This window comes from Chiloscyllium plagiosum, chromosome 7, assembly GCF_004010195.1.
Source record: "Chiloscyllium plagiosum isolate BGI_BamShark_2017 chromosome 7, ASM401019v2, whole genome shotgun sequence".
NCBI lineage: Eukaryota > Metazoa > Chordata > Chondrichthyes > Orectolobiformes > Hemiscylliidae > Chiloscyllium > Chiloscyllium plagiosum.
In genome coordinates this window covers 89,330,032-89,349,949 of record NC_057716.1, presented here as the reverse complement: position 1 = coordinate 89,349,949, position 19,918 = coordinate 89,330,032, and the positions used below count along the sequence as shown (strand labels likewise).

Below are 19,918 nucleotides of genomic sequence, written 5' to 3'. Positions count from 1 at the left end.
GTTTAAGAACTAAAAAAAACACATTTTTGTGCTACTTTTATCGGTCATTCAGCCCTTAGAGCCTGCTGTACATTCAACAAGTTCAATAACTCCACCCAGGTGACCACCTCTATAACTCTTGAGTCCCTTGTCTATTGAGAATCAATTTAGCTCAGTCCTGAATAAGTTGAATGACCCAACCTTCTCTGTATTCTGAAGAAAAGAATTCTACAAATTAACAACCCTTTGAGAATAAGAATTCTTCATATTACCATCTTAAAAAGGAGACCTCTTATACCTAAGTTCTGTCCCTCGCTAAAGGAACCAAGCTTTCAGTATCCGTCCTATCATGTATGTTTCAATAAGATCAGATCTTGCGTTTCTAAAATCCAATGGATAGAGGCCAACATGTTCAAACTTTCTTCATAAGGTAAGCTTTTTAACCCAGAAATTAGTTGAATGAATCTTCTCTGAATTGCCTCTGATGCAATTATATTCTCTTTCAAGTAAGGCAATCAAAAGTGTGCACAGTATTCTGGATGGGGTCTCTCCAAGGCCCTATATAGCTTCAAGGCCATTTATTCCTTTCTTCTTGTAGTTACCAACAAATTTAATTTGCCTTCTTTATCACTTGCTATACCTGCATAATTTCCATTGTACTTTCTGTGCATGATGTGACATTGAATGAACTATTGTAATTTTAACTTCCTGGTTCACACTTTGCACATTTAATTAGAAATTCTTCAATTCATTGATTCAGGAGATATACAGTTCTCTGTCCTGTTCACACCAGAAGACCACAAGATATAGGGGTAGAATTTGGCCATTCAGTCTATTAAGTCTGCTCCACTATCCATTCTCTTGCCTTCTCCCGGTAACACAAGTTCCTGATTTCTTAACACTGAAATGGCTTTCTAATTATCACATGTTCCAGGGCTAAAACCCATAAGAAGGTCTGTCAGCAAGTGGAATTATGATTAGTAACTAACATTGTTTGTTCTTTGCTAGCTGCGAATGCATGTTCTTTACTTCATCCTTATTAAATTTCTTTAATGTTCCTAGAGCGTTGAACACCTCAGCTGGCTAGGGTTATTTAAAGAGCTGTCAAATGGAACGAACAAGCCGTCACCCTTCTATCACAAACGTTCATTAAGAAAAACAAAAGAAGAGTGCCAGCAAGTAATGGAAAATTACCTGCAGATGAGGTAACATACATTGTGAGGAAACTCACTGTGGTGAAACTATGCACCAACTAAACCCTCTTCTACATTTCTTTTTATTCTTTTGAGGTATGGACTTTGTTCATTGGACACGCATTTATTTTGCGTGTCGAATTGCCCTCGGAAAGGTGGCAGTGAGATGCCTTCCTGATGCGATCTATTTGGTCCATTATGGAAAAAAATGAGCAGGACATGCAGATGTGAACAAGGAACAAAAGAGGCAAAGTTAATATAGAAGAAGAGATTGGCAGCTAAGGGAATCTGAAAAGCTTTTAAAAACATAGAAATAAGAAGAAGGGAAGAGAGAGGAGGAGTGGGCCCAGTTAGGAAAGGGGATCCACACCTGGACATAGAAACAATGACAGAGATACTATATGAATACTTGCCAATTGTCTTTACCAAGGAAGAAGATTGTGGCAGAGTCATATTTTTAAAGAATAATGGGCTAAAATTGGATAAAAAGGATGAATTAAAAAGGATGGTACACTCGATAAGTCACCAGATGGGATGCTCCAAGGATTCTGAGGAAATTTGCAAAATCTTTATTCCTTGCAGATATAGTGGTATTGCCAAGAGACCTGATAATTGTGAATATTATACCCTTGTTCAACAAATAGTGTGAGGATTAACCAAGCAATTACAAGCCAATCGGTCTAACCTAGGTGGTGGGATTTTCATTCAGAAATAATAATCCTGGAACAAATACTACAAATCACTTGCAAGTACAAGTAATAATTAAGAAAAGTCAGCATTTTTCCTAAATGCAGTTTCTAAATGCAATTATTCTAAATGCAGTTTATATTTAACTAACTTGATTAAGATTTTTGATGAGGTAACCAAGAGGTGTGGTGAGGGTAATACATTTGTGGATTTCCAAATGTCAGTAAAATAGAAGCTGAAGAAATACCATCAGTGGAATCTTCACAACCTTGAACAATTGGGCAGTGGTGAGTCATTTGGGAAAATATGGTGAATTTGGAAAAATGGTGATACTGAGAAAAAAAGTCTGATTTTCCACCTAAGACTTTAATGCGAGATGAGAGTCTCACCAGTGAGCAGAAAGGGGTTTATTTGCAAATATTAACATCTCACTGTTACTTATTCATGCCTCAATTATATACAGGATGTTACTTTCCCAGGCAGCAGAGAGAAACTAGATGGTAACAATTCCTGATATGAAAGTCTGAGCTACATCTGGCAGTTCTAGCTCTCTATTTTGTCTTCTGGTCTTCCATATTGACTGTCATAGACAAGCTGGTAGAATGGGTAAAAATCTAGCTGATGATATTTAACATTAAGAGATATATAAGATGATGCATTATGGTAGAAAGAATGAGGAAATATCAACCAAAGTATACAATTCTAAACAGGGTACAGGAGCAGAGGCGCTGGGGTATATGAATATAAATCATTAAAGGTGGAAGGGCAGATTGAGAAAGCAATTATAAAGACATTGCAAAATCCTGAGTTACAGAATGCAAAGACAATGATCTTAAAACATTAGTTTTTTTGGCCACACCTGGAGTATTAAATCCAACTCTAGCCTCACACTTTACAAAGAATGTGAAAGCAGTAAAGAGAGTTAGGAAGAGATTTATGAGACTGGTTCCAGGGAATAAGAAAATCCAGTTACTTAGACGGGATAAAGAAGCTGGGGTTATTCTCCTTCAAGAAAAAATACTTGAAAAGAGATTTGGTAGAGGTATTTAAAATCCTAAAGTGTCTGGAGAGAGTTGGTCTAGAGGATAATCTCAATTGACTGAAACTTTAAGAAACATAGAATATCAATATGAGGTGATTGATAAAAGAACCAAAGGCAGCTTAAGGATTTTTTATAATTCAGTGAACACTTGTTATATGGGATGCACTGCCTCATAGAATAATGGAGGCAGCTTTAATTGTGGGTTTCAATAGGGAATTGACTAAATTGCTGTTGCAAGATCAGACACAAACTTGTCAGTTTGAGTGACCTCCTGTGTATTAACCATTCCTAAAGAGTGATGGTGCTGGCAAAAATAAATTTTTGTTTTGATACAACATTGACATTTGATATCCCAGAGTCCAAAGATGTGCAGGTTAGGTGGATTGTCCATGTTAAATTGCCCACAGTGCCCAGGGATGTGCAGACTAGGTGGATTAGCTGCGGGGGAATGCAGGGTGACTGGGATAGAGTAGAAGGGTGGGTTGGGGTAAAATGTGCTTAGGAGAGGCAGTGTAGACTCAATAGGCCGAATGACCTGCTTCCACACTGTAGGGAATTCTATGATTCCATGAAATCATCAAATTTGTTCGCAAGCATGGTAATGGTAATGCCCTGGGGAGTGTTGCTGAACAAGGAGTGCAGGTTCATAGCTCCTTGAAAGTGGAGTCGCACGTAGATAGGATAGTGAAGAAGGCGTTTGGTATGGTTTCCTTTATCAGTCAGAGTATTGAGTACAGGAGTTGGGAGGTCATGTTGCGGCTGTACAGGACAGTGGTTAGGCTACTTTTGGAATATTGCGTGCAATTCTGGTCTCCTTTCTATCAGAAGGTTATTGTGAAACTTGAAAGGGACCCGAAAAGATTTACATGGATCTTGCCAGGTTTGGAGGATTTGAACTAGAAGGAGAGGTTAAATAGGCTGGGGCTGTTTTCCCTGGAGCATCGAAGGCTGAGAGGTGACTTTATAGAGGTTTATAAAATCATGAAGGGCATGGATAGGATAAATAGGCAAAGTCTCTTCCCTGGGGTGCGGATGTCCAGAACTAGAGGGCATAGGTTTAGGGTGAGAGGGGAAAGATATAAAAGATACCTGAGGGGCAATTTTTTTTCATGCAGAGGGTAGTACATGTATGGAATGAGCTGCCAGAAGAAGTGGTGGAGGCTAGTACGACAGTTACATTTAAAAGGCATCTGGATTGGTAAATGAATAGGAAGGGTTTAGAGGGATATGGGCTGGGTGCTGGCAGATGGGACTAGATTGGTTTGGGATATCTGGACGGCATGGACGGGTTGGACTGAAGGGTCTGTTTCCATGCTGTACATCTCTATGACTCTAAACAATGAAGGGAGTGCAGAGGAGATTTACGAGGATGTTGTTTGCAGCAGTTTTGCTCCAAGGAGAGGCTGGATAGGTTCAGGTGGGCTTATTTTTGTGATCATAGAAGCTGATCTGTTTGAAGTGTATAAGTCTATGAGAACATGGACAAGGTGGATAGAAAGCAACTATTCCCCTTAGTTGAAGAGTCAGTAACAACAAGGCCTCATTATAAGATGATGGGTAGGAGGTTTAGAGGGATTTTAAGGAAAGGTGTTCTTTCTACCCAGAGGGTACTGGGAATCTGGAATACACTGCCTGGGAGGATAGCAGAGGCAGGTAAACTCCAAACCTTCAAAAATTACTTGGATGAGCACTTGAAATGGCATAACATTCAAGGTTGTAAAAGTAGATAAGTGATGGGTTTTTTTGTCAGTGTGGACTAAATGGGCTGAAGTGCCTCTCTTATATTGCATGACTCTATGATTATGACTGAATGAATTTGTTAGACATTGGAAGCCAAACTCAGCAGCAACTGACACTGAAGTCCCATCAACCCCAAACAGCAAAGCTAATATTCCTGGAGGAAGATTTTGGCCAGGTAAGACCCGAATAGTACCATGAGACTTTACATTCCCCTGAAAAGGCATTTGGGACTCAATTTAATGAAAAGAATTGGGCTTCCAGTGTTGCAACTTTTGCTCAATGGTGTGCTGAAATGTACAGGAATCACGAAATAACCAAAACAAATATTGAAGTTATTCCTCATTATGATAAGTGAAAACTTTCATTCCATGATACAGAAGGTATTTTAGCTGCTGTAGGAATTACATGACTTCTATTTGTGTCAGATTAACTTAACTCAGTCAGTGAGTTGTTTGCCATATTCTGTGCAAAGAAGCAGTAACTTTGGCCAACTCTGTAATCCTTGGGTGGAACAAGTGGCCTTCTCCTTGGCTAAGATGATTTGATTACCTTATCTCCTAAAACAAGAACAGAACCTTGAATAGAAATAGAAGCTTTATTAGACCTGAGTAGCCAGCTAAATATTGCTAACCAGCTGTTAATTCAAGGGACATCATTGCTGTTGACAGAGTAAGTGAGATCTCTCTTAAAATATCACTTATTCTTTTTCACTGCAGCAGTCTTGAGGTCACAGAAGAAGTCAGACAGTATCTGAAGACACCAACCTTTGATAACTGGTACGCAAGCCTTGGGGTCTTCCCAGCGCAAGTTTTTAATCAGTATCAATTAATTGTTGTTGGTTTTGAATGACCTGTTCAGATATGTTAAGACATGTAAAAGGTGGGACTTGAATTCAAGTTTTCTAGCTCAGAGATAGGGACATCACCACTGGACAACAGCCCACAATTACTTGTGTATTTGAACTGAATGATAAATATCGGCCCAATATTTGTCCAACTGGAAGCCCATCTATATTTCTGAATTGATAATTGACAGACTTGTCTGCTGTTAATGTTTTGGTTTGTAACTAGGTGTGGCACGGTGACACAGTGGTTAGCACTGCTGCCTCACAGTGCTAGAGACCGGGGTTCAATTCCCGCCTCAGGTGATTGACTGTGTGGAGTTTGCACATTCTCCCCGTGTCTGCTTGGGTTTCCTCCGGGTGCTCCGGTTTACCTCCCACCGTCCAAAAATGTGCAGGTTAGGTGAATTGGCCATGCTAAATTGCCTATAGTGTTAGGTAAAGAGGGGAATGGGTCTGGGTGTGTGGCGGGTCGGTGTGGGCTTGTTGGGCCGAAGGGCCTGTTTCCACTCTGTAAATAATCTAATCTTCTCGGAAACGTTGTTAATTATGAATTGACCCCAAGTATTAGTCAATTTTAAGTAGTATGTGTACTAGCTGCTGTCAGCTAATGCTTATAAATTGATAAGATAAGCAGTGATTCCATCACTGTTATTAATGTTACAACCTACATTCCATCGCACATTGACAGCAGGAAACGTGCAGATTGTCAGCGTGCATTGTGACACTTCATTGGTACCAACAAATCTCTAGATTGGAATACAAGCACCATTCCAAACTCATCATAAGTGTACAACTTAAAACTTATCTTTCAATACTATCAGGCATTCAGTTAGGTGGGGTTGTTTGTAACTGATCATTAGGTAGCAAGAAACAATGATGGAACCAGAGGAATATCGAACTAAATATCAGGATTAGGCTATTCTTCCATTTGAGCTTGCTCCACCAAGTGGTTCTAACATAAAATGGAATAGAAGTTTATGATAAGCTTGTGAATGTTGGAATGACATTTCCACCTTGAATCCAGACATTTTTTTTTCAAAAATTGGTTAATCACCTGTGACAAAACTCATAAGTGAATCAGGAAGACATTCATGACTCGCAGCTGCTAATCTGATTGGTTAATTCAAGATAACTGTCTATGCACTACCAGTGTGAATATACTGTAAGTAAGTCTGGGAGTCAATTGAAATGTAACAATTTGTTCACTTGGTGTACTTTGCAACCATAGACCTAGATATACTGTCATCAGAAAGTCCCGAACAGAGTCCAGGCCCATCCACAGGAAATAATGTAAATCAGAGGAGAGTTTGGACTTCTCAAGTTCAACTCTACTGGTGAGGTAGACGTCTCCTGTCACTAAGCTGATTTTGAATCCATCTTGTCAAGTTACCCAGGATCCTATGAGCGTTTACCTTCTTTATAAGTTTCTCATATGGAACCATGTCAAAGACCTTGCTGAAATCCAGAAAAAACTACATCAACTGCCCTATCCTCATCCAAACACTTGGCCACCTCCTCCAAAAATTCTATTGGATTTGTTAAGCCTGACCTTCTTCTAACATAGCATTGCTGACTATCCCTGATGAAACCTTGCTACTCTAAATGGAGAATAATTTTCCCTTTCACTATTTTCTCCAATAGTTTTCCTGTCATTGGCATTAGACTCACTGATCTATAGTTCTCTGGTTTATCTCTACCACCCTGCTTGTAAAGTGGAACCACATTAGCTGTTTTCCAGTTCTCTGGCACCTCCACTGTGGCCAGAGATGATTTAAAAATTCAAGTCAGGGCCCCTGAAAATGTTTTCCTTTGTCTTCTGAACCAGCCTGGGATATAACTCATCTAGATCTTTAATGCCTTCTCGCTTCTTAATCAATTAGTTCAAGAACTTCACAGTCCATCATCTCATGTTCTGTACTTGAATCTTCCATCTCCCAATTAAAGACAGATGTGAAGTAAACATTTAACCATTTACCAATATCCTCAGGCTTCATGCACAGAGTTCCCCCATGGTCCCTAATAGGCTCTACTCGTTCCCTGGTTATTCGCTTCCCCTTTGATATACCTGTAGAATATCTTGGGATCCTCCCTGCCAGCATTTTCCATCCTAATTGCTTCTTTGAGTTTCTCTCTGCACATCCTATACCCCTGTAGGGCCCCTGTTGTTTTGAATAATCCAATTTCTGAACAGGAACGTTCCTCCAAGACTTGGCCATCTATGGACTTTATCAGCCTTGTAACCCTGTCATGTACATGTCTTTCATTGAAATTAGTAGAGAGAGGAAAGCAGGGTCTTTGTGAGGAACACAGAACAATGGATGAACAAAATGGAGAGGCTTGGAAATAATTAGATAACTCTTTCAAAGAGCTAATTTTCTGTATTACGTGATTCTTAAATAGATGAGGACTGGGAGTAATTTACAAGTAGGAGGAAGACTTTTTTTGTCATCATGTCTGGTGAACACCATGGTGATGCATAATTGATTTTTATTAAGAATGCAAATACATCTATCAGCTGGGTTGGCTGTTTATTCTCATGGCTTTGTTTACTATTTATCTGTACCACAGTTAATTATGTCTTTTTTTTTCAAGCTTATCAAATTGGATGAAAGCAATTACATCTCATTATCATTCATATCACTGTTCCAAAGCAATGGCTACAATGAACATGTAATCGGAATTGAAATTAAATTCAAGGTAGCACCAGTTTTTGACAGTGAACTAATGCAATTGTAAAACAATCAAAGACTTGTGTAGGAGTCCTGCTTTTTTTTTCAGATTTATGAGGCCTGCAACATAGAGGGCATGGATAATCATATGAATTTGAGAGTCACTCTATTTGGACAACTCTTTGCTAGCTGTGGTCTATTTGCAGTTAATAACAATAAACCCCCAAAGTCTTAGTGGTGCCAGACAATGTTGATAATTGTGACTAAATTTGTAAAGTGAATGCCAACTTTAAAGTGCATTTGGAGATTTTGCTTCCAGCTTTATTTGGTTTGCCTCCCTTGTCTTTCTGCAGTGCTTCACATCAACCAATGATTTTTACTTTCTCTTGCAGAAGAAGAGCAGAGGTTTAAGCAGTGATATGACTGTCAGTCCAGCATTTGCATGCATTCATGTTTGATCCAAGGCCAAATTTTAATAAGAGATGCAAAGGCATCTTTTCTGATATGCCACCCTTCTCTTATCAAGTCTTTCCAATCTTTCACTCCCAATCTTGTCTCTTATTTGATAAATACCACTGAACCATTGCTCCTGTGAAGAACATAAATTTATTTTCTTAACGTTTACATGTTTCACGTTTCACTATTGGGGGAGAGATCTGTCAACATATACATGTCTCTAAATCTGTCAACTGCTTACATTTTGGGGCAAGGCTGTTATAATTCATGCCAGATATTATAAATTTGATTTTGTTGGGCTTGAGTCTGATCTTCAACTACAAGTCTCAGATTGATAGGTGAGTGCAAATGCACCCAAAATATTTCAATATTTTGACACTGGTGATGATTTTGTGTTAACCTCAAGACTCTTTTCACACCAGGCAATGGGAAGATGCAGAGATCATGGTGCTCCTTCAACTGATGTACATAGACTTGGATTTTATGAACAAATTCAACATTGAAATGGAAGTTCTGCAACAGTTCCTTTTTGAGGTGTATCGCCATTATAACAACATTCCCTTCCATAACTTCAAGCATTGCTTCTGTGTCACCCAGATGGTAAGATAATTACTGGTGCAAAGGGCACAAATTTAATTTACATGGTGGTGGGACCCTGATAATATTGGATGCAATGCTGGTTTGGAACTCATCCATTTTCAAACTCTATTGAAATCAATGTGTAACATTGGGTGGGTTGTAAAATGGGTGTCCCACCTGATCCAGTGGGCTTCCCACATGGTAAATCAGATCAAAATTGTCTTTTAAGTCTCCAAACTTGAGATATGTTTGCTTTATTTTCATTTTTACTACATTTCTGGTTTTGAGTATAATTGGAATTCCTTCCTCTCAGCTCTGAAAACCAAGAGAATTGTCATCGCAAGTCTTGAAGTGGCTGAATCATGTTTGGGGTATAGTTCCCTGGGAAGCAATCGACCTTTGATATCTTGCCCAATAATCTATTTCATGTGAGTGAGGCTGAACAGTGAATGTCAGAAAGCTGTCCAAATACAGAGGGCTTTGCAACCAAGTCTGATGTAAATTCAGTCTATACATTCAAACACTTTTCACCCAGGCAGTTTTACAGTCCCTCTGTAGCAGTGAAGCTAATTTCAAATTGTTGAGCTTGACTCAAATGATACAAGGCTCTATAGTCTGGAGTCTTTCAGTTCTGTGTTATTCAATTCCACAATGCCAATGACCTGGAAATTGTGCATGATTTCTGATCAATCTCAGTGTAATCTGAGCAGGATGAATGAAATAACATGAAATATTGAAGAATTTTAAAAGTCAGTTGACCTTCACTACTTTTCACATGAGCATCCATTGACTTTTATTCAAAGCCAAACCACCCACAAAACTGGTAATCTTCCTCCAAGATGCAAAGGTGATAAAACATGTATTTGATTGTGTCCATTACATTGCTCCTAGTCACCTGTGTAGCTTCAATTGTTTGATGGTCACAACTCGTGTTTATGAAAGGGAGATTTAAAAAAAAACAGTAACTTTAACTGAATAAAAGGTGCATGGAATCAGTTAGTTAAAGAATTGTTCACTGGCTTGCATTTCTAACCTTCCTCATGGTTCTGAGTGATGCCTTGTTCTTGACACAAATCAATTGCAGTAAATTATACACTGATTTACAGAAGGTTTAATTTCTGGACTAATGAAAATGAGATTGCATGGAAAATTGAATATAACTTCACCTTCCCTAAATTGACATAGTGTATTCTGGGTACATTGTTCCCTTAGCAGAAGGTCTATGCCAATCAGGTTATCAAGTGATGTGTCAATAACTATCATTCTTTTAAAAAGCCCCAAACTTCTCCAATTCAATACATTATAAAAGCAAAATTGATTGAATGACTTCCCATTGATTACCCGTGGGCTATCATCTGATAAATGTAATGAGGTTTCAACCAATCCTGTCTTAGAAGCTGCTTTCCAATTAATACCAGGGCTAATGACTCCACTAAGTTTAAACAGAACACCGAGATGATCGGGAGATGGTGGTATGATTGAAATCTAGATGGCACAAGTAATGCTGTGGAGCTATGGGATCAAATCCCATTATGGCAACTCGTGGAATTGAAATTTAATGAATAAATCTGCAATATAAAACTAGTCTTAGTAATGGACACCAAGAAATCCTTCCTGAATATGGTAAGAACTAATCTGGTTCTTTAGGGAAGGAAACCACATCTGGACCACATGTGACAACCACTGCGGTCTGGTTTACTGTTAACTGCACTGTGAAGCAAGCCACCCATTTCAAGGACAATTACTGACAGCAAAACACCCACAGCCCATGAAAGAATAATGGGAAAAAAATTAAATTGGGCTAAATGGAAAAAACACATTCATTAGAAGTGTCATTAAAAGATATGTGTTATAACATGGGAGAAAATTACATTCTGAGGATTAATGATACATATTAATATCAAATACTATGTAATTATCTGCAGTGACTAATTTTAAGAGCGTTATGAATAAAAGACCAGTGCAGATCACATTCAAAGGTATACTTTTAAAGTGCAAGCTTTTTTTGTATGTCATGCATTCATATGTGTTTAAGAGTTTATTAATCCCTTAATAATAAATGAGAGGTCAAAAATCTTTACTGATAGATTTTTCAATAGAGGAGTCAAGGCTCCGTTTTAAGCCCATTCTGCACTGCATGACCAACTCAGCTGGAGTGGCAGTCAGAGACATGGTGTTGCAGTTGGCATTCATGCCCTGTACGAGGGAGGTAAAATCAACCAGGGCTCTCCCTCCAGAGTATCACGTAATAAATACCATTGAGGCTGCATGTGTGTCAATGTTATATAAGAATAGTATTAGCCCATTTGCAATGGCCTCAACCCGTGTGAAGGCATAGAACCACAGCACAAAAGAGACCAGTTTGTCCATTGAGTCCATCTCTTTCGATGAGCAGTGCAATAAGTCCCATTTCCCCAATCTTTCCCCATACCCTTTCCATCTCTTCTTCACTTCCAATTATCCAGTTCCCTTTTAAGCTTACTCTTGAATCTGTAAGGACCATTCTTTCAGCTTATCATTCAAAACTGAATCATTCAGAGCATGAAAATATTTTTCTTTATCTCATCTTTGATTCAAAGTTCAATTCCCTTAACTCTATTTCCCTTGGTTATTGAAGCTTCAGCTAATTGAAAGTTTCTTTTTATTTACCCTATCCATTTTTAAATACTTTTTCATGGAGTGTGGGCTTCACTGACATTTGCCTGCATTTCTCCTATTCGGTATTAATGTTACATTGAAATTTAATGAAAACAGAAATTTCAAATGACGCACCCAGCAACTTCTAAAATATCTGGCCCATTAATAGTAAACTCTTCACACATTTTGTCATAAATAACTGGCATCTCTTTCTCTCCATATTGTTAATATTTATTGGGGTTGTTGTGTTTAGAGCATAGAACAGTACAGCACAGTACAGGCCCTTTGGCCCTTGATGTTGTGCTGACCTTTTATCCTACTCTAATGATCAGACTAACCTACATACCCTTCATTTTACTATTGTCCATGTACCTGTCCAAGAGTCGTTTAAATGTCCCTAATTTATCTGACTCTACTACCACCACTCTCTGTGTAAAGAACCTACCTCTGACATCTCCCCTAAACCTTCTTCCAATCACCATCTTGTACACCTCTATCAAGTCGCCTCTAACCCTTCTTCACTCCAATGTGAAAGGCCTCAGCTCCCTCAACCTTTCTTCATAAGATATGCCTTCCAGTCCAGGCAGCATCTTGGAAATCTCCTCTGCACTCTCTGTAAAGCTTCCGAATCCTTCCTTTAATGAGGTGACCAGAACTGAACACAGTATTCCAAGTATGGTCTAACCAGCTGTATAGAGCTGCAGCTCTTAAACTCAAACCTCATGCTAATGAAACCCACACCAATATGCCATGCACCTTCTTAATAACCCTATTAACTTGGGTGGCAAATTTGAAGGATCTATGGAGCTGGACCCCAAGATCCCTCTGTTCCTCCACACTGCCAAGAATCCTGCCTTTATCTCTGTAATATGCATTCAAATTTGACCTTCCAAAATAAATCACTTCACAGTTTTCCAGGTTGAACTCCATCTGCCTCTTCTCAGCCCAGTTCTGCATCCTGTCAATGTCCCGTTGCAACCTACAACAGCCCTCCACAATATCCACTACTCCACCAACCTTTGTATCATTGGCAAAATTTCTAACCCACCCTTTTACTTCCTCATCCAAGTCATTTATAAAAACCACAAAGAGCAGAGGTCCCAGAACCGATCCTTGCAGAACACCACTGGTCACCAAGCTCCAGGCTGAATACTTTCCATCTACTACCATCCTCTGTTTTCTATGGGCTAACCAATGCTGTATCCGACAGCCAAATTTCCCTGTATCCTATGCCTTCTAATTTTCTGAATGAGCCTACACGGGGAACCTTATCAAATACCTTGGTAAAATCCATATACCCCACATCCACTGTTCTACCTTCATCAATGTATTTTGTCACATCCTCAAAGAACTCAATAAGGTTTGTGAGGCATGACTTGCCCCTCACAAAGCCATGCTGGCTATCTCTAATCAAACTTTCATTTTTCAAGTAATCATAAATCCTGTCTCTCAGAATCCTCTCCAATAATTTACCCACCACAGACGTAAGACTGACTAAATCATTGAATCCCAACAGTATAGAAACAGGCCCTTCAGTCCAACAAGTCCACACCAACTCTCCGAAGTGTAACCCACCATGAGCCATTCCCCTACTTCTCCACATTTACCCCAACTAATGCACCTAACCTACACATGCCTAAACACTTTGGGCAATTTAGCATGGCCAATCCACCTAACCAGCACATCTTTGGATTGTGGGAGGAAACCGGAGCACCCGGAGGAAACCCATGCAGATACAGGGAGAATGTGCAAACTCCACACAGACAGTCACACAAGGCGGGAATCGAACCTGGTGCTGGGATGCAATAGTGCTGCTAACTACTGAGCCACCGTTCCGCCCCCATCTGGGTCTGGGACTGGTCTGTAATTCCCAGGATTATCCCTATTTGCTTTATTGAATAAGGGAGTAACATTTGCCACCTAGTTTGGCAGGGGAGGGGGGGAGGCAGGTATTGAGGGTGGTGGGAACCAGAGTTACAGATCTGAGGATGGAGTAGCTAGAGAAAAGGCAGATACAGCATGCAGAGAGTCTATAAGAAGGGATAAAGAGTTGATAGGGTGAAGTTGCTGTCAATGCGATGGGTTTAAGTGTGTCTCTATTAACACAAGAAGTATCAGGAATAAGGGTGATGAACTTAGAGCATGGATCAAGACTTGAAACTATGATGTTGTGGCATTACGGAGACTTGGATATCACAGGGGCAGGAATGGTGTTGGATGTTCCAAGGTTTGGATGTTTCAAAAGGAATGGGGTGGAGGTTGGAGATAAAAGAGGTGGGGAGTGGCATTGCTAATCAGGGATAGTATCACAGCTGCAGAAAGGTAGGTCATTGAGGAGGGTTTCTCCACAGAGTCAGTATGTATGGAAGTCAGAAACAGGAAAGGAGCAGTCACTTTATTGGGAGTTTTCTACAGAACGCCCAATAGCAACAGAACCATGGAGGAGCAGATTGGGAGGCAGATTTTGAAAAGGTGCAGGAATAACAGTGTTGTTGTGATAGGTGACTTTAACTTCCCTAATATTGATTGGAATATTCTTGGATCTAATAGTTTTGATGGAGCAGTTTTTGTCAGGTATGTGTAGGAAAACTTCCTGACTCAATATGTAGATAGGCCAACTAGAGGGGAGGCCATATTTGATTTAGTGCTTGGCAATGAAACAGGTCAGGTGTCAGATCCTTTAGTGGGAAAGTATTTTGGTGATAGTGATCACAACTCCCTGACCTTTACTGTTGTTATGGAGAGGGATAGGTGCAGATAGTATGTGAAAGTGTTTAATTGGTGGAGGGGGAATTACAATGCTATTAGGCAGGAACTGGGACACCTAAATTGGGAACAGGTATATACATGACAGAAATGTGGAAGTTGTTTAGGGAACACTTGCTGATAGTGCTGGACAGGTTTGTCCACAGAGGCAAGGAAGGGATGGCATATTGAGAAAACTGTGGGTAACAAGGGATGCAGAATATCTCGTCAAGAGAAAAAGGAAAGCTTACTTAAGTTTGAGGAGACAAGAATCAGACAGAACTCTGGAGGATTACAAGGTAGCCAGGAAGGAACTAAAGAATGGACTTAGGAAAGTTAGAAGGGTGCATCAAAAAGCATTAGTGTGTAAGATTAAGGAAAACCCTAAGGCATTCTACACTTTTGTGTGGAATAAGAGGATGGCCCGGGTGAGGGTAGGGCCGATCAGCGATAATGGAGCCTACTTGTGCCTGGAGTTGTAGGAGGTAGGGGAGGTCCTTAATGAATATTTTGCTTCAGTATTCATGACTGAGGACAGGGTGAAAGAAACTGAGATGTTCGAACATGTTCATGTTAAGAAAGTGGATGTACTGAAAATTTTGAAAACATAAGGGTAGATAAGTCTCCTGGGCCAGATAGGATATACCCTATGTTACTACAAGAAATTAAGAAAGAGATTGCTGTGCATTTAATGGTGCTCTTTGCATCTCCACTGTCCACTGCTGTAGTGCCAGATGATTGGAGGGTGGCAAATGCTTTGTCTAATGCTTCCCATGTTTGCTGAAGGTAGTCCCAAATAAACTGTTTGTATTCTCTTGATAAATATGACAGAATCTTGCAGGATGAAATTTACCACACCATTACTTTACATATATTTACTGATTCCTTGCTATAAGCTAAGAAGTTTTTTAAGATCTTGTGTGGCACGTGAGCCATGTTGGCAAGGCCATCATTTGTTATCCATCGCTGATTGCTCTGGACAGCTTGGTGGTGAGCTACCATCGGAAAGTTGGTGATGGTCCTGAATTGAGAAGCTTCAGGACACCTTTGCCGAGGTTTCTCATCGTATTGTCACAGGGAATTCCATCTTTTATTGCTTCATGTGAATCAGCGGAAACTCTCCACTGATTGGTGTCATCTCTAGCACAAAGGAAGATGGTTGTGGTTGTCGGAGTTCAGTATTGTCAGCTCCAGGACATCTCTGCAGGAGTTCCTCAGGATAGTGGATGTTTGCTGATATCCATGCACACCACACAAGTGCCAGGCAATGACCATCTTCAAATGTAGATATGAACCTAAAATTTAAATTAGTTACATGAAATTAACTGAAATGAGGGAAATAAAAGAATCCTGGTGATGATAAATTGATCAAGCAGGTCACTTGTTTTAATGTGTTTCTGTCTTGTTGTGGAACTAAAAACCCCTGCTTGGCTCATCATATCTGCACCAACCCTCTCAAGAGCATCCCACCCTATAATCCTTGCATTTGGCATAGCTAACCCATCTAGCCAAACACCACAAAGCAATTTAGTACAGCCAAACTACCTAACTTGTATATCTTTGCACTGTGGAAAGAAATCAGAGCACCTGGCAGGAGTCCACACAGACAGTCACTCAAGGCTGGAATTGAACACCGATCTCTGGCATTGGGAGGCAGCAGTGCTAACCACTGAGCCACTATGCCACTCACTTATGCTGAAGGAATGTGTGTATGTGTGTGTTTACATTGAATGTTATAACACAGCAGCAATGAACTGAACTGTCACAGTAAAACTGTCTGGAAAAGCTGTCGTGCTATTTAAACAGTCACAGTGAATCAGATGTAATAATGAGAACTATTTATCAGCTACATTTCTGACTGTCTTGGAATTGTGCTGTGTAGACAACTGTTGATTCATTAGCATAAAAGTAGTGAGTATCTTGGATAAATCGGCTTTAAGTCAAAGTTCATGAAGTCCAAGAATTAAATCTATTTCCAGGAAGAGACATGTAAGTCTTAGTGAGCAATGAATCGTATTGGCTGTGGTAGATGACATGGCTGTGATGTTTGTCAGTGGTCAACCTGATCATTTGCTGGAAACTGGACAGTGAGTGGCACAGTGGTTAGTGCTGCAGCCTCACAGCACCAGGGACTTGGGTTCAATTCCCACCTTGGGCAGCTGTATTGAATTTATTTCATAGTGTGTCTCATTTTGTTTCATACAGATGTATGGGTTGATCTGGTTAACAGACCTTCAAAACAAAATGGATGATATTGATATCCTAACCATGCTCACCTCAGCAATATGCCATGATCTGGACCATCCAGGCTATAACAATGCATATCAGGTAATAATATCCATTGGAAACATATTAACATGGCACTGTTTTGCATATATATTTGTTTATTTATGCAATTTATATAAGCCATTAATGTTTTTCTGATTACATTGATAACAATAGCAGGAAAAGGCAGAAGTTTGCTATCAAATATTTGGGCTCCTTCATTACTTGCACAGCATGGACTTTTTTGTGTGTACAAACATACTCATGTACTTTAGATCAACCAAAATCGCTAAGTTGGAGTGGTAAGTAATGAAAGATCACATCCTTGATTTAATATGGTACCTGTGTGAGCAACCCTCTGTTTGTAGTCCATAGCCTTCACTGTTGTGTTCATGTCAAGATGGGAAATTACTAGCCCTAGGTCACCGTGTTATATCATTGCTGACAATTGGACAATGAGATCCAGGAAAGTCAATATTTCTATTTTCCAGTACTTCCATGTTTTCCTGCCACAGGCGCTGTAGTGGGTTTCAATTATTCCTGGAAGATCATAAAGTTCCATCCCACCTGACCTCCATGATAACATTTCTGGGTTTCGTGGTCTACCTTGTGGATAATTGACTGGCCAAGAGCAGACAAACCCATACTGCTTGTTGGGTTGAGGGAGTCCAGTAGTTTATCGAACCCATGTTCAGTCCAGAGTTCAGCTTTTTATATAATCATAGAATAGAATCATAGAATCCCTACAGTGTGGAAGCAGGCCTTTTTACCGATCGAGTCCACACTGACCTACTCAGAGCATCCCACACCCCCTACCTTTCCCTGTAATGCTGTATTTCCTATGGCTAATCTACCTAAGCTGCATACCCCTGGACACTTCGGACAATTTAGCGTGGCCAATCCATCTAACTTGCACATCTTCGGATTGAGGGAGGAAACTGGACCACCCGGAGGAAGCCCATGTGGACATAGGGAAAATTTGCAAACTCCACAAAGTAAGTCACCAAAATCGAACCTGGGTTCCTGGCACTGTGTGGCAGCAGTGCTAACCACTGAGCTACTGTGCCACCCCCGCGGGCCTGTTTCCCAAATGCCTATTCACAATAAACAATTAACATACAAGTCTGCAGTGTGCTGGAATACTTTCCTTTTGTATGAGTGACAGCAACTCAAACAACATAAAGGTCAACACCATCCAGAGTGGAGCATCCCACTTCATTGGCATCACACTCACTCTCTTGAACATTCGCCCCCTTCACCACCGATGCACAGTGGCAGTATCATCTCCAGGATATGTTACAGCAACTCACCCACGCTCCTTCAACAGCACCTTTCAAATCTGACAGCTCTGACTTGAGATTCCTTCACCCTGACAACTGTAGCTGTTCAAGAAAGCAGCTCACCACCACCTTCTCAAAGTCATTTTGTGATGAGCAATTAATGTTGGCCTTGCTAGTAGCTCACATCTCATGAGTAAATGAAAAAAATGACAAGAAGGACCTACCTGATATTGTAATCTCCAGTAGATTGGGAGAGTTAAGAACAGGATGCACAGACACCGATTATAAAAAAGTCACTGCTTTACATCAGATGTGACATGTGGTCAATTTTCTTATCTCATAAGTATCTCATAACAGTATCTCTCAATGTTACTGATGCTCTAAAGATAGTAGCTATTTGGATCCAATGGGGACTATGTCAAATATCTTTTACATTCATTAGATATTTGCACCTCTGGTGGACCTACGAGGAAGATGCATCTATCTTGCTGGCAGTATAGTGTGAATAGGCTTTGGGATTGTAGATAATTTGAGCTGCTAGCAGATTTGAGATTGTATGCATTTCCTAATGCACTCACATGACAAGTACAGCATCCTCCTGAAAGTGGTTTATCCTGAATGGTAAAGTTGTAGACTGCCTTTTGAAGCAAAGTGAAGGATGATTACCTTCTTCATACAGCTTTACAAGCAAGAAAAGCCACTGCACATCAATGTTAAAATAATGATGGTAATCCACTCTGATCTTTAATGAAAATGTTTCTTAATCGTTCATTTTTTAAATGAAGACTTTATCTTTGGATGATCCAAATTTTAGACTATCATCTTCCATACCTTCAGTTGAAATTTATCTACCTGCTAATCCCAATAGATGCATCCTTTGCTACAGCAGAACCATAAAATGTGGCTGATAATATTAGGAAACTGAGTAATCGAGACTTATTTAAATCTAATGTACTGAACTTCTTTGCTATGGAACTGGAGCTGCATGGGATTATACGTTTATAGGTTTATTTATTATTTCAACAAGACTTCAAAACTCATTGGAGTTACTTGTTACTTGTCAAGATGTCATTGCAAGATAATAAGGACATTATTTATAAAATGCATGCAGAAACCTTACATGCATTATACCTCAAATTTCTATAAAAATTGGTGCCTTTGGTATCTTTAAGTTGGAGATGTGAATTTGGTGCACTGTGTTGTATGTTTTTTGTTATAGACATACCAATTGCACAACAAGGATTAGCAAAACAATAATGTGGGCTTTTGTTTGAAGATAAGATTACACACAGATCACGTTAACGGGGAAGCTATGTGAAATAACTCCACCAAGGCCGGTATCCTGTCACTACCTCACCATTTACTTACACATGCATAGTACATAGCACTAATCCAGCTACCTCAGTGCCTGCTCCAAGAGTGAACAGAAACCCTAACATTCTTGTCAGCCAGGTCTCCTTGATTGAACCAGGTTTATAGCCCCAATCAGGGAACTCATATTCTATGAGGTCTACCTGACCTTGTTCCAATCACTACATCCCTCCCCCACCTAAGTCCTAAGACTTCTTTTTCCTGTAGCTTGTCCTGGGATGTTTTTGCACCAGGTCCAGTTCCTCTGACTCAGTATTAGATACAGGCAGTGGGTACTGGATTGTAGCCCGCATCTTGCAACCGGAGCATCTCGGCCAAAATTCATCTTCTTTGAATGGTAATGGTGTAGAGGCTACAACATTTACTGTGTCCATCTCGTCCTCAGATGTTTCTTCAATGCTAGGTGAAGGCGGAGAACCCATGGGTTCCGA

General features: G+C 40.0%; 1 protein-coding gene across 1 annotated transcript in view; it reads left to right on the top strand.

The window, feature by feature from the left end:
- Positions 1-19,918, top strand: part of si:dkey-219c10.4 (high affinity cGMP-specific 3',5'-cyclic phosphodiesterase 9A) — a 109,906-nt gene that overhangs the window by 56,581 nt on the left and 33,407 nt on the right. Inside the window, exons 5-8 of the mRNA XM_043694198.1 lie at positions 1,042-1,184; positions 5,358-5,417; positions 9,033-9,210; positions 16,777-16,899. Of these exons, the coding sequence (XP_043550133.1) occupies positions 1,042-1,184; positions 5,358-5,417; positions 9,033-9,210; positions 16,777-16,899 (504 nt within the window). The remainder of the gene's footprint in view (positions 1-1,041; positions 1,185-5,357; positions 5,418-9,032; positions 9,211-16,776; positions 16,900-19,918) is intronic.